A 15,975-nucleotide genomic window follows, 5' to 3' on the forward strand; every position below is an offset into this window, starting at 1 on the left:
ATGACTATGTCTTAAGTTATTTAAAGAATCATTTAATGTAATAATAAAATTGCATAAACCTAATTTTTTCCAGATGATTAGATTTTTAAACATGTTTTCAGAAGAAGAAATGCTTGGTTTCTCAGAGCATTTTATCCTACTTTTATTCTTGTTTTTATTTTTTAATCCTCACTCAAGGATATTTTTCCATTGATTTCTAGGTAGAGTGGAAGGGGGCGGGGGAGAGAGAGAGAAAGAGAAAGAAACATTGATGAGAGAGACACACATCGCTTGGCTGCCTCCTGCCTGACCCCGATTGAGGCTGGGGATGGAACCTGCAGCCCCGGTACCTGCCCTTGACCGGAATCAATCCTGCAGCTCTTCGGTCCACAGGCCGACCTTCTAACTGCTCAGCCAAACTGGCCAGGGCTTGTTTTTTCTTGTTCTTTTTCTCTTTAGATTTGTCTGTCTGCTATTATTAAGTGTAAAGATAACTGCTGTATTTTTTTTTAATTAATTAATTTATTATTTTAAACTTATCTTTATTATTGAATGTATTATAGATGTTCTTCTTTTTCCCCTCGTATAACTGTTGTATTTTAATAGTATCTATATGATTACTTGGAAGAAGGAAACTTAACATACTTTTTTTGATTTCCTATGTGAAGTTGCATTTTAAAATATGTTAGGAATAAATTGAGAGAAAAAGGTGAAAGAAAGTAAATATTCATACTTTAAATTGAAGCATGCTTTCTCATTTAAATGTAATTAGGGGGAAATTGATTTGAATCATTTATAAAACTGATTAAGGAGAGTTAAATAGGGGATCAGAGAAGATTTATTATATATGTTAATTTTTTGAGACATAAAACAACTTGAGCTACTTTGCGAGAACGAGATTATTTTGTTCTGTCTGTAAACTGTTTCTTCTACTCCTCAAGGGTAACTTAAACCTTAAATTTCAATTTATAAAGCTGTGACCAACTAACTAGTCTATTGAAAAAAATCCAAAGTACCTCTTTGTTTTATCATTCTTTGATGTCAAGTAGAAGTGATGTCATTGAGTTTCTGTGGTGGATTTTTCTGAGCAGAAGTTTTATCACTGCTTTATTTGTATAATATGTTTCTGTTTTGTCTTGTTAATCCTGACCCGAGGATATTTTTCCCATTGATTTATTTTTTTTAGAGAGTGGAAGGGAGGGAGGGGAAGAGAGAGAGAGAAACTTTGATGTGAGAGAGACATATTGATTGGTTGCCTCCCATATGCGCCCTGATGGGCTGGGGATCAAACTTGCAACCCAGGTATGTGCCTTCCACTGGAAATTGAGCCCTCAACCCTTTGGTTCATGAGCCAGTGCTCTAACTACTGAGTCACACTGGCCAGGGCTGTATAATATGTTTGAATAGGTGTTTCACAAGTGCCTTTAGTGCTTGGTTAGTGCTTTGATTGATTATATAGTTATTATGGATTATTTTCAGTATTAGTCATGTATGCTTAAACATGCTAATCAAAGTTCTTTTGATTTAAGGGGTTATAATTTTTAATTTATGTTCAGTACCATTAATGATCAGGAATCCTTGCCTAATTTTTAGATAAGATTTTTTTCTCTCTTAGCAACATGATGCAGAAGTTGTGCACTTAACTGAAGTTCTTAAGGAAAAAAACAAAGAGAGCAAGCGGCTCAGGTCTTCCTTTGACACCTTGAAGGAACTGAACGACAGCCTGAAGAAACAGGTGAGCTCTATGTTAACGTGTACTGGATTATAAGACATTCCTGGGACTGTGTGACTTATATACAACACATCGTAAGTCAGTTTTAGAACATCTGGCTAGAGAAATTTTTGATTAACTTTGGCAGCTTTATTACAATACGTACAAATATAAAATATTCTTAAGCTTCTGATCTCTCATCATCTTATCCTGGCAACCAGCTGAGACGTTTTGCAAGTTGAAATTTTTAAAAAATATAAAAATAAGTACTAGATTTAAAAGCAAGCAAGGGAAGAAACCGTGTAGTCTGGGGACTCGAGCTGCTGTTGCACACCGCTTCCCTGACCTCGTCTGCTCTGCGCGGCTGCCTGTGAGGCTTCGTGCCGGAGGGGTGTTCACATCACTCGTGCCCGCAGAGCACAGACAGGGTCGTTGCCCCGTGGTGATTTACTTACACGAGCGGTGTAATTTAACACTGGACTCAATGGTACTAAAGTTTGCATAGCATATTTTTGTGAGTTATATGTTTTTTTTTCAACTTCCATTTGCCAGTTTTTGACTGAAAAATGTGGAAGTGGAGGTATGTTGAGGAGGGACGGGAGAGAGAGTCATTTGTATGGTGGAAGGAGGAGTGGAAGAGCAGAGTGGGTTAAGCTCAGTTTCTCAGCAGACAGAGAGCCCTGGGCTGGAAAACTGGATGGGATCTGAGGTGGCTCAGCTCAGATTCTCAGAGTAATCTGCCTCCTTGGATCCTTAGCTGGCTGTGTATTTTCTGTTTTATTCTCTTTTTATTTAATTTTTTTTCTTTATTTTTTAGAGAGAAAGGAAGAGGGAGAGAGAGATGGAAACATCATGAGAGAGAACGTGGATTGGCCGCCTCCTGCATGCCCCCCACTGGGGATCGGGCCCACAATCTGGGCATGTGCCCTGACCGGGAATTGAACCAGTGACCTCTTGGTGCATGAGTCAGCGTTCAGCCACCAGGCCACACCAGCTGGGCTATTTTTTTTTTAAATCCTCACCTGAAGATATGTTTTTATTGGTTTTAGAGTGAGAGGAAGAGAAAGAGAGAGAAACATCCATCAGTTACCTCCCATATGCGCCCTGACTGGGGATCAAACTCGAAACCTAGGTATGTGCCCCAACTGGGAATCTAACCCATAACCTCTTGGTGAATGGGATGATGTTCCAGCTACCTGAGCCACCTGGCCAGGGCTCTCTGTTTTCATTCTGATTTTCCCTGATGAGTCTTGAACTACTTGTGACAACCTTTCCCCTTTGCAGTAATAACCAGGTACCGTATTTTCACGTCATCTAGTTTTTTGGCTTCCCTGAGTCATTCATGACCTCCCACAATTGGAATATGATCTTGAACTAGTTCTCTGGGAGCTTGCTCTGTACCTAGAGAGAGTACTTTTCCCATCACCATCTCAGTTTAGCACTCAGAAAAGACCAGGATTTCTTTAATCGCTGGCAGGTACATCGTTGCCCATTCCTGTCTCTGGGTTTATGTTTATGTACTCCTTGATACTTTACATGTGCTTGCATGAGTGTGCAGTGATTGGAGTGGCCGTGTGCGTTCGTAAGTGATGGAACCTGTCAGTAATTGGACTTGTGGCCGTGTGTCCATACTCAAAGAGGCTGAGAGGAGTTCTTTGGTATGGAGCGGCAGGATGCTTTTTAATTGTTTGTTTAGTGTATATTAGGGGTCAGCAAATCTTTTCTGTTGAGAGGCCAGATAGTAAATGTTTTGGACTTTGTGGATCATCTGTTCTCTGTCATAATGACTCAACTCTACAAACACAGTTATTGGCTAAGTAAGTGAATGAGCATGGGCGTGTCCTGATAAGACCTTATTTATAGAAACAGGCAGGGGTCAGGTTGGGCCCTCATGCCGTAGTCTGCCAGCTTCTGGCATGATGAATGATGTATGCTTTGAAATTGCTAAATATACAGGTCAGTTATTTCTGTGATTCACTTACATAGCACTTTACGATAGCATTGGATATAAATAAATTTTATCAGTAATAATAGTGAATTTCCCATGAAGTCTTATCAAGTTGAGGAGACGGCCAGTGTTCAGCACTCGTTGCAGGGCCGACTCCGGTGAGCACCCCGGCTCACGTGGAAAGCGCAGTGCTGAGCCCGGAGGAGGTGCATTGGAGGGAGATGGAGCCTGTCAGAGTGAAGCCTCTCCTTAGCAGGCTAACTCATCTCAGTCGTCATCAGATGACGGTGATCAGTCCCCTTTTCCTTTATGATTTTTATCTTTACCTGAGGATATTTTTCTGTTGACTTTTTTTTTTAGAGAGAGTAGAAGGGAGGAGAGACAGAGAGAGAAACATTGATATGAGAGAGACACATCTATTGGTTGCCTCCTGAATACATCCTGACCGGGGCCAGGGATTGAACCTGTAACCCAGGTATGTGCCTTAGATTGGGAATCGAACCTGTGACCCTTCTGTGTGCATGCCGACACTCTAACCACTGAGCCACACCGGTCAGGGCAGTCAGCCCTCATTTTATCTTATTTATTTATTTATTTTTTAAATCCTCACCCAAGGATTTTTTTTTCCATTTATCTTCAGATACAGTGGGCAGGAGGGAGGGAGAGAGAGGGAGAGAAAGAAAAAGAGAAACATCCATGTGAAAGATACACATCAACTGGTTGCTTCCTGCACGACCCCTACCAGGGCCAGGGACTGACCTGAAACCTTGGTACATGCCCTTGGTCGGAATTGAACCTGCGAGTCTTTGGTCTGTGGCCAACACTCTAACCACTGAGCCAAACCTGCCAGGGCAGTCAGTTCCCATTTAAATACCTAGCCAAAGAACGGAACAGCCCTTTCTAAAAGATGATATCATATGTATAAAAATTGCAACTTTCTGTCCTTCTATACAAAATTAATAAGCACATTAAAAGACAGAATTGTAGCCTCTTACCAGATAGCTCAGTTTGTTAGAGTGTTATCTTGATACGCCAAGGCTGTGGGTTCATCCTGGGTCAGGACACATAAAGAATCCACCACAGAATGCTTAAACAAGTGGAAAACAAATTGATTCTCCCCCACCCCCCAAAAATAGAATCATATGACTAAATATGAGGAGGGAAAAAAAACACGGACAATATGAACATGTCTATGGGTGATCCAAATATTAGAGTTAATAGGCAATGACTTTAAAATAATGATTAATATGTTTACTAAAGTTGGAAAAGATTGAGAATTTATTAATTTATTTAATTATTGGTACATGCCCCTAGCGGGAACTGAACCTAGGATTCTTGGGCCCACAGGCCAATGCTCCAACCGCTGAGCCAAACTGGCCAAGGCTGATTGAGAACTTTATTAGAGAATTAAGGTCTATAAAAGGGAATTTAATTAAATTCTAAAACTGAAAAATACATTAATTGAATTTAAATCTTCAATAAATGGGCTTTACAGCAGAATTAGACACAGCAGAAAGCAGGGTTAGTGAACTGGAAGGTAGTTTCATGGAAAGTCTTGAAATTAAAACATTGAGTGGAGAAAGAATATAAAATTCATAAAGGAGAGATGGTCTCTAGTTAATGAGTTTAACATGGGAATTCCAAAAGGAGATAATGGGGCAAAAGCAAAATATGTGAAGAGATAATGGTCACGAATTTCCAGAACTGGGGAAAGCTGCCAACCCACGAACTTAAGAAATTAGCCCTAGGCAGGGTAACTTTCAAGGAAAACCTATATACGTAGGCACGTTATTTTAAGACTGTTGAAAACTTTGAGTAAAGGTGGTCAGAGAAAAATAAGACACTTTGCCTTCAAAGGAGGAACAGTGAGACTCATGACTCACTGAGGGATGGAATGTCATGTCCCTTAAACATAAGTAGGGAAAGAGAGAAAGTCCCCTTCTTGTGTATGAGGCCCCGCATAACCTTTAAACTAAAGCTATCGAGAGCATTATAAGCAAAGGAAAATGTTAACCAGTCTCTCATGAATATAGGTGCAAAATTTTAAAATATCAGCAATTTGAGGTCAGCAGTACATAAAAAGGAAACACAACTGAGTGGATTTAGTCCAGGAATACAAGGGTGGTTTATCATTTGAACATGAATGCATTGTCTCATAAAAGGAGAAACTTTATTATAATTTCTTTTGATAAAAAATTCAGAACCACCCTGGCCAGTTTGGCTCAGCGGTTAGAGCGTTGGCCTGCAGTCCAGAGAGAACTGGGTTTGGTTCCCGCTAAGGGCACGTACCTCAGTTGCAGTATGTCCCCGGCCTTGGTGGGTCGTGCGGGTGTTAGCCACTAGATGTGTTCCTTTCATGTCGATATTTCTCTCTCTCCCCCTCCCTCCCACTCTATCTGAACAAAAAATGGAAAAATGTCCTTGGGTGAGGATAAAAAAAAAATCAGAACCAACTCATACTAGTAATAAAAGAGAACTTCTTAATTCTGATAAGAGTACCTAAAATAAACCCAACAATAAATTTATCCTTAATGCAAGTTACTGAAATCTTTTCCTTCTGAGATCATAACAAAATTAATGTGCTAACTATTACTATTTCTGTAGAACATGATGCTGAAAGCCCTAGTCAGTGGATCAAGGGACAGTCCTAGAAAGTAAGGATTTGGAAAGGAAGAAGTCAGAATTATGCACATATGACACAGTTGAATACCTGTGTACATAGGTATCCAAAAAAAATGTACAGACAAGTTACTAGATTTAAGTCAATTTAGGAGAACTTTATATAAGTTCAGTATACAAAAATCAAATGTATTTTTTATATACTAACAAATAGTAAATGTTATTTATTTATATGTATACTTAATCCACATCCTAGGATATTTTTCCATTTATCTTCAGATAGAGTGGAAAGGAAGGAGGGAGAGAGAGAAACATCAACATGAAAGAGACATATTGATTGGTTGCCACTTGCAGAGCCCCAACCAGGGCTGGGAACCAAATTGCAACCGAGGTACATGCCCTTGACTGAATTGAACCCGCAACTCTTTGGTCCATGGGCTGATGCTCTAACCACTGGGTCAAACCGGGCAGGGCAAATGTTATTTATTGAAAGATACCATAGTTGATAGCATAAAATACATTAGCTATCCAGAAATAAATCTAAAGAAAGATATATAAAACGTGTACTGAAAAGTACAAAACATTAAAAGAAAATAAAGACCTAAATAAATTGAAGAGTATGTTATGTTCATAAATGGAAAGACTCAATATTGTAAAGATACCAGTTTTTCCCAAATTAATATATTTATTTAATATGATCTTAATAATTCATTACATTGCATACTTAATGGTTTTCACACTTTTCTGTACATACATTATAGTTCCCAAAACGTTCAGTTAAAAGACATTATAAGATGTTGGGAGACTTGCAAATTTATCATAGAATGAAACAGACTAGATACTGTTAATGTTTTGGGGACAAATGGTGATGTTAGCTGTGATCTTGAATTATGACTGCCACCTCTGTTTTGTTTCATTGCATGGTTATGCAGACTAGATACAATTGTGTTATTTGGGAGACCTTTAGTATGAAATCACTTCAAGGTGAATGCTTGCATAGAAATAACCAGCGTTTTTCTGTTTTAGTTAAATGACATGAGTGAAGAAAACAAGAAGATGGAGATTCAGGCTAAACGAGTTCAAGCTCGTTTAGATAATTTACAGGTAAGTTGCTTGTTCTCTTTTGGCATACGTGAGTTTTAAAGTGATTGCCTTGGGATTTTCTCGCTTCCAGTGCAGTGGCTGACTCATGGATGTTTGCTGTTGCAGAGGAAGTATGCGTTCATGACGGTGCAGAGATTGAAAGCAAACTCCCATGCTGCTCACGAAACGAAAAGTCTAAAGCAAGAGAAAGTGCCAGCTTCAAAAACATACAAGGTATGATCTCATTTAAATTTTCTCTTGTGAAAAGCTAGGAAACTTTCTCTTTGTTCTTTAATCTTTTTTTAAATCCTCACCTGAGGATATTTTTCCATTGATATATATATATATTTTTTTTACATAGAGTGGGAGGGAGTGAGGGAGAGAGTGACATAAACATCAGTGTCATCAGTGTTTCACATCAATTGGTTGCCTCCTGCATGACCCTTACCAGGGCCAGGGATTGAACCCACAGCCACGTATGCACCCTTGATCAGGAACTGAACCTGAGACTCTCGGGTTCTTGATCCAGTGCTCTAACTGCTGAGCAAAACTGGCCAGGGCTGTTTGTTCTTCAATCTTTTTATTTAATTTAGCAAACGCTGTTTTTAGTATGAAAGGAATATCTTTATATTTCAAATGTGCTTTTATTAGCAAAAGCAAAATAGTATTTCAGCAGTGTTTCAGGTACAGTGGCACTGGTCAGTCACAGGAATTTAAGCTTAGTAACAGCTTTATTATTCTTTGTATTTTGAAATTCCATAAGCCTTCATTGTTACTTTTGTATCAAAACTGCAATCCATCCCTTGGATGAGCTCCATTCATTTTTTATTCTAAGAATTTTGGGGTATAAATTTCATATGGAAACATAATGCAGAAATTCTTAAGTGTACGGTTTGATCAGTTTTGACAAATGCCTACACTTAAACTACATAAAGAACATTTTCATTATCCTAGAAAGTTCCCTCATGTCTCTTTTCAGTTATTCCTTGCAAGAAATAGTTGTTGATCTAATTTCTATGAACATACATTAATTTTGCCTATTTTAATTGTTTTTGTTGTTGTTTTGGTGGTACATTGCCCCTAGCGGGAACCGAACCCAGGACTCTCTGGCCCGCAGGCCGATGCTCAACCGCTGAGCCAAACTGGCCAGGGCTAATTTTGCCTATTTTAGAACATCAGTCAGTGGAATTGGATAGTGTTTCCTCGTTTTTGTATGGGTTGTTATGTTCCTCATAGTTGAGTCTATCAGTAGTTTGTTCCTGTGTGTTGCTCAGTAAGTTTTTATTGTATAAATATATTCGTTTGTTTATCCTTTTTGTCGGTAGACACCTGAGCAGTTTCTAGTTCCTATTTATTATAAATAAAGATGCTAGTGATATTTGTGTGCAAGGTTCTTTTTTTAACTCATTTTTATTGTTGAATGTATTACAGATGACACCCCTTTTTTCCCCATTAACCCCCTCCTCCCCAACCCTACCCCCCTCTAGCCTTCCCCACACTATTGTTGGTGTCCCTTGTTTATGCATATAGCATAGAAATTCTTTGGTTAATCTCATCCCTCCTTCCCTCCCCTCTTCCCTTTGAGGTTCATCAATCTAACAACCAATTTGTACTTCTTACTTCCTTCATCTTTTTCACCCATTTCCCCAGCCCCTGCCCATTTGGCCAGCAACAAAAAATTCTCAGTATCTATGAGTCTGTTTCTGTTCTGCTTGCTTATTTTGTTTGTAGATTAATTGTTGATACATAAGTATTGATTGCCAGTTTATTCATATTTTTGTCCTTCTCATTCAAGAAGACCCTTCAGCATTTCATATAATACTGATTTGGTGGTGATGAACTCCTTTAGCTTTTTCTTATTTGGGAAACTCTTGATATGTCCATTGATTCTAAATGATAGCTTTGCAGGGTAGAGTAGTCTTGGTTGTAGGTCGTTGCTTTTCATCACCTTGAATATCTCTTGCCACTCCTTTCTGGCCTGCAAAATTTCTTTTGAGAAAATAGCTGACAGTCTTATGGGGGCTCCTTTGTAGGTTACAGACTACTTTTCTCTTGCTGCTTTTAAGATTCTCTCTTTGTCTTTAACCTTTGACATTTTGATGATGATGTGTCTTGGTGTGGACCTCTTTGGGTTCATCTTGTTTGGGATTTTGTGCTCCCTGAACTTGTATATCTGTTTTCTTCACCAGCTTAGGGAAATTTTCTGTCATTATCTTTTCAAATAGGTTTTCAGTTTCTTGCTCTGTCTCTTCTCCTTCTGGCACCCCTATGATGTGAATGTTGGCACGCTTGATATTGTCCCAGAGGCTCCTTACACTGTCCTCATTTTTTTGGATTCTTTTTTCTTTTTGCTGTTCTGATTGGGTGTTTTTTGCTTCCTTATATTCCAAATTGATGGTTTGCTTCTTGGCTTTACCTACTCTGCTATTGATTCCCTATAAATTATTCTTTATTTCAGTTAGTGCATCCTTTGTTTTTCACTGGTCCTTTTTTTTTATCCTCACCTGAGGATATTTTTTTGCAATTATCTTCAGATAGAGTGGGAGGGAAAAATGGAGGGGGAGAGAGAGAGAGAGAAAAACATCTAAGCAAGAGAGACACATCGAGTGGTTGCCATCCACACGACCCCAACTGGGGCCAGGGACAAACTTCAACCCAGGTACGTGCTCTTAGCAGGAACCAAACCCACGACTCTCTGGTCTGTGAGCTGATGCTCCAACCTTTGAGCCAAACTGGCCAGGGCTGACTGGTCCTTTTTAATGCTGTTGAAGGTCTCACTAAGTTCCTTGGAGATCTCCTTAAGTTTCTTGAAGGTCTCACTAAGTCCCTTGAATGTCTCACCAAGTTCCTTGAGCAACCTTATAACCTGTTTTCTGAACTCTGCATCTGATTGATTGCTCATCTCCATTTTGTTTAATTCTCTTCCTGGAGTTTTGTTTTGTTTCATTTGGGACATGTTTCTTTATCTCCTCATTTTGGGTGCTTCCCTGTGTTTGTTTCTATGTATTAGGTAGAGCTGCTATGTCTCCTAGGCTTGGTAGGGTTGCCTATTGTTGTAGGTGTCCTGTAGGATCCAGTGGCACAGCCTCCCTGATCACCGCAGCTGGGCCCTCAGGGTGCACCCCTAGTGTGAACTGTGCACCCTTCTGTTGTAATTGAGTCTTGATTGCTGTTGGCTTGTCAGTGGGAGGGATTTACTCAGGCTGATCAGCTACAAAGACTAGCTGTGCCCGCTAGCCACTGACCTCTGACTACCTTGGAGGATCAGCTGTGCAGGGGCCCACCACAGAGCAAGACTTACTTCATCAGGGCTCTGGTACCCACTGAGTCTGCTCATTGAGTGTGTCACTCTGGAGGTGGTTGGGTGGTGGTGCTTCGATGTGGTCTGAAGCTGTCCACTGGGTGTGCTGGCTCTGGAGCAAGGTCAGCCTCTGCCTGTGTTCTGCCTGGGCCACCAGGCATAAGCTACAAAGTGATCTGATGGCTGCTTCTTGTGCTGGGCTTGGAGGTGCCCAGGAAAAGCCAAGTGGTGAACCAAGGCTGGCTGCTTCTAGTGCCAGGCCTGGGGCCATTTATTGAGAGGTCTGAGTCTCACTGAGACCAGATGCTGCTTGTTTGAGAGATTTTAGGGAACTCTGAAGCAGGATTCAAGACAGGCCAATTCTGTGGTAAAGCCTTTGGAGACAGCTTGGGTGGGCTGGAAGGTTGGGTGGGGCGGGGCCTCCGGGAATCACCTGGGCGGGGCAAACAGTGTGAGCCAGGTTGCTGGAGTCCCAGATGTGGCAGCTGTCTGCTGCCCGGGGAAGGGCTCACTAAAGGAACAAAGGCCTCTGGGAAAGTCGGCCCAGGGAAAGTCGCCTCTCTAGACCTTGTCCTGAGGCTAAACAACTCAGTTCTTCCCTGTATGTCTCTGGCGCCCCTCAGACTGCCTCCCTGGCAAGCTACGAGGGAGTGAGTCTGTGTGTGGGCCCTTTAAGAGGAGCTGCCTGGGACTCCAGAAGCCTCAGCCTCCCTGAGCCTCAGTTTCTGCTGGTTTTCCAGCCAGAAGTGATGGGGATTCTCTTCCTGGCACTGGAACCCTGATCTGGGCTCCTGGTGTGGGACGAAGACCCCTCACTCCTCAGGAAGGACCTTCCCAGCCCAGGTGTCCTTCTGATTTTTATCCACCACACATGGGTGTGGGGCCAGCCTTACCGTTCCTCCGCTCTCCTACCAGTCTCGATGTGGCTGCTGCTTTAATGTCATAGTTGTAGGACTTCCATTCAGCTTGGTGTCAGGTGGTTCTAAATGATGGTTGTTCTGTAGTCTACTTGTAACTTTGATGTTGTGGGACAAGGCGAGACCGTGTTTATCTACACGCCATCCTGACCGGATGCTCTGTGTAAGGGTCTTTTTAGACATTTTCATTCCTCTTGATAGTGTTACCAAGACTGGAGTTTCTGGTCATAAAATAGATGTATATTTAACTTGAATGAAACTGCCGAACAGTTTTCCACGGTGGTTGTATCATTTTGTCCTTCTAGCCATGCATGATTGTTCTGGTTGCTGCATTACCTTGACAACAGTTGGTATTTTTAGTCTTTTTCATTTTGACCTTTCTATTGGGTGGTTAGTGATACCTCATTGTGCTTTTTACTAGTTTTTTATATATTCTGCAGTTCTTTTTGTAAGGTAAGTTGGGAGTTGAAAGATGGTGGCAGATAAAGGCCCACAATGGGAGCAGGAGCTGCTGCTGGCACAGGCTCTGAGGTGTGAGTCTGCCTGTGACACCACGGCCAGGGCTCAGCAGGGCCAGATTCAGCAGAAGAGGGCTGTGTCAGCCCCTGGTCTCAGATGCTGCAGCTGTCAGTGCAGCAACAGGGAGTGTGGGAGAGGGACGTCAGTCTGCAAAGGTCACGGCCTCCGCTGAAAGGCTGCATCTGCAAGACCAGGTCGTTTCTATGTCTTGTCTGGAGAAGTGTCTGTTCAGGTGCTCTGCCTATTGTTTAGTTGGATTTTCTGTCTTCCTTTTGTTGAGTTGTATGAGTACTTTACATATGTTGGATATTATCCTGTTAATGTGTTCTCCCATAGAGTGATTTCCCTTTTCATTTCGATGCTGGTTTTTTTTTTGCTGTGCAGAAGCTTTTAAGTTTGATATAGTTCCACTTACTAATATTTTCCTTTGTTTCTCTTGCCTTAGATGCTGTATCAGTGAAAATCCTGCTACTTGTAATGTCTTAAGATTTGTTGCTTAAATTTTCTTTAGGATTTTTATGGATTCACGAGTTACATTTAAGTCTTTTGTCCATTTTGAGTTTATTCTTATGTGTGATGTAAGTTGGTCTAGTATCATTGTTTTGCATGTAGCTGTCCAATTTTCCCAGCACCATGAAAGAGGCTGTCTTTAGTCCATTGTATGCTCTTGCCTCCTTTGTCAAATATCAATTGAGCATAATGTCTTGGGACAATTTCTGGGTTCTCTGTTCTGTTCCATTGATCTGTCTGCCTGTTCTTGTGCCAGTACCAGGCTGTGTTGATTACAGTGGCTTTGTAGTGTAACCTGATAACCGGTATTGTGATCCCTTGAACTTTGTTCCTTCTCAGGATTGCTGTGACTATTATGGGTCTTTTTTGGTTCCATATAAACTTTTGGAGTTTTTGTTCTAGATCTGTGAAATATGCTATTGATATTTTAATAGGGGTTGCATTGAATCTATAGATTACTTTGGGTACTGTGATTGTTATCTGCTTAATGTTACCTTTTTATTGTTTTTTAAATTTAATTTACTTTTATATTTTCTGTCTTTTCAGAGTTTGGAAATCTAATCAAATCTGCATAGTTTCCTACTTTAAATAGTCATGCAGTATTTTTTTTTTTTATTCCTCATCCGAGGATCTTTTTCTGTTTATCATCAGAGTGTAGGGGGGGGTGGAGATATCGATGTGAGAGAGACACACTAACTGGTTGCTTCCTGCATGACCCCAACCAGGGCCGAGGACGAACCACAACCCAGGTACGTGCCCTTGGCCGGAATCGAACCTGCGACTCATTGGTCTGTGGGCCAAGGCTCTAACTGCTGAGCCAACCCAGCAGGGCTACTTTTTCATGTTATCAAACTTGGATAGAGAATTTTTATGCGAGTTCTCTGTTTTGGTAATTAGGTGCAGTACTTTCAATTTTGTCATTATGATGAGTTTCTCAGCCCTCCATGGACATATTTCTAATGTTAACTGAGGATGTTTGAGTTCGAATTTTTTTCATTTGGAGCTTTTCGAATACACACTTTAGTGAAGTGCTTTAAGGTAAATTGTTCTGTAATCACATACCAAATTTAAGGCTTGCCTTTGTTTTGTTTTTTTTTTTGTTTTTTTTTATCCTCACCCGAGGATATTTTTCCATTTTTTGTACAGATAGAGTGAGTGGGAGGGAGAGAGAGGAAGGGAGAGAGAGAGAAACATCGACGTGAAGGGACACATCGAGTGGCTGCCACCTGCACGACCAACCAGGGCCGGGGACAAACTGCAACCGAAGTACATGCCCTTAGCGGAAACCGAACCCGGGTCTCTCCGGACCGCAGGCCGACACTCTAACCACTGAGCCAAACTGGCCAGGGCTAAGGCTTGCCTTTGAAGAGTAATGAGGTTGTGAACTGAATGAAGTGTTTTATTTTTTACATTCAGGTACCACCTAATGCACAAGTCTATGAGCTTTTAACTGTCTTCATGGACTGGATTTCGGATTATCACCTGCGCAGATTGAGAAGTGAGGAACCCGGGACGGATGGCGAAAAGCTGCAGCTCCAGCTCGCTTCTCAGAGAAACGAGATTCAGGAGAGATGTGTGAAGGTGTGTCTTTTAATTTGAAATATGTGATTCCATAGATATGAAGAGTGAAAAAAGGAAAGCCTGTGTATATTTTACAAGAGAAAAAATATTGAAAGTGTTTTTGGTGGAAAATTGACCATTACCGCCTGGCTGGTGTAGCTCAGTGGTTGAGCATCAACCCTGCACCAGGAGGTCGCTGGTTGGATTCCTGGTCAGGGCATATGTGCAGGTTGTGGGCCCAATCCCAAGTGGGGGGCATGGAGGAGGTGGCCAGTCGAAGTTCTCTCTCGTCGATGTTTCTATCTCTCTCCCCTCTCTCTTCCTCTCGCTCTAATATCATTGGGGGGGGAGGGACAACCAATAAGCTTTAAAAAATAAGTTTGACAATTACCAATAGTTCTAAAAAGATTCATTTCAGACTTAATTATAATTAATTCATATTTATGTATATTTTAACATGATAGGAATTTTTTTTAAAATGTAGAGACCAGAAATTGAAAACCTGTCCCTGGAATGGAAAAATAATTGTATATTAGAGTTAGGCAAATAATCAGTGATAAGAATAATTCCCGGTACATAACATTTTAGGATTCGTTCCCACTAAAGTGACTTTTATTTTGCCTTTTGTTATAAAGAGATGAGAAGTCTATTTTCAGGGGCCTTCTCATTAACAAAGAGAAATGGCTGTTGTTAAATTACAGACATTAATTTGGATATTGGTACTCATGGTTTCTAGTTGGTATAAATGTCATTAACGATGGACAGTCATATTCAACAAGAAATACATTAAAATTTTGAAGAGTATACATCTAAAGTTGTTTGGTTTAAGTTTTCAGAAACAATTTTATGATTATCAAATACAGGCCAGGGTTTCATATTAGGACTTTTTTTTTCCGTTTTCACCCTTATCTAAAAACCTTCCTCTAAATGCCTTTTGTGCTAGGCAGAATAATGGCTCCTAAGATGTATAAATTAAGGTTGCTGATTAGCTGACCTTCAATTAGAAATTAACCAGGATTATCTGGGTGGGCTCAGGAATCACAGGAGCTCTTTAAACCAGACACAAGAGACAGACAGTGGGTCAGAGTCTTAACTCGTCCTTGCTGGGTTTGAAGAGGCAGGAAGAGGGTCATGAGCTAAGAAATGCAGTCACTGCTAGAAGCTAGGAATTACTTTCTACGGACATCCAGCAAGGACACAGGGATCTTAGTCCTACACCACAGGGAACTGAGTGTTGCTAGCAACTTGAATAAAGGAAAAATGGATCCTCCCCTAGCCTCCAGAAAGGAATGCAGTTCAGCTGACACTTTGATTTTAGCTGCTTGGAACACACATCAGATTTCAGACCTGCAGAACTCTAAGATAATGAATTTGCATTCTGTAAACCAGTAAGGGGTGCTAATTTGTCATGGCAGCCGTAGGAAACAAATACAACTTTGTTTAGAATTTTGTCTCTCTTAGCACCTACACCAGCTGTTCTGTCTACCTCTAGCCTTACCTTGGAAGTAGCTGGTAGTTAGGGGTGCAGTATTAAAGTTCTTTGGAGAAATGTCCTTGGTTAGAAATGAATATAATAGGATAGTATTATGATAGTAAGGGTAACAATTGACATTTTAACAAATGGAATATGAGTCATGTAACATTCTGTTTTTGTATCAGATTCATGGCATAAGAGACTATTTAGCACGTGTTTGTCACAGGATTTTTTTTCTCATGCTTACGTACAGTCATTTATTGACTTATTCTGCACTAACAATTTTTGTTAAGCCTAGATCCTTAACGAAAATATTTTCAATTTATGGTTACTAATATATTAGTACAGGTAAAA

The 15,975-nt window shown here is 40.6% G+C and overlaps 1 protein-coding gene across 11 annotated transcripts in view; it reads left to right on the top strand.

The window, feature by feature from the left end:
• The window catches only part of CCDC138 (coiled-coil domain containing 138), a 100,367-nt gene that overhangs the window by 26,216 nt on the left and 58,176 nt on the right, over positions 1 to 15,975 (top strand). For 10 of the 11 annotated variants that reach the window (XM_036257207.1, XM_036257206.1, XM_036257205.1 and 7 more), the window contains 4 exons: positions 1,595 to 1,714; positions 7,284 to 7,361; positions 7,467 to 7,574; positions 14,004 to 14,168. In XM_036257207.1, coding sequence (XP_036113100.1) covers positions 1,595 to 1,714; positions 7,284 to 7,361; positions 7,467 to 7,574; positions 14,004 to 14,168 — 471 coding nt within the window. Of the gene's footprint in view, positions 1 to 1,594; positions 1,715 to 7,283; positions 7,362 to 7,431; positions 7,575 to 14,003; positions 14,169 to 15,975 lie in introns of those variants that run through there. The other variant, XM_036257215.1, reaches the window with a different exon arrangement.

Source organism: Molossus molossus, unplaced genomic scaffold, assembly GCF_014108415.1.
Source record: "Molossus molossus isolate mMolMol1 unplaced genomic scaffold, mMolMol1.p scaffold_m16_p_12, whole genome shotgun sequence".
Taxonomy (NCBI): domain Eukaryota; kingdom Metazoa; phylum Chordata; class Mammalia; order Chiroptera; family Molossidae; genus Molossus; species Molossus molossus.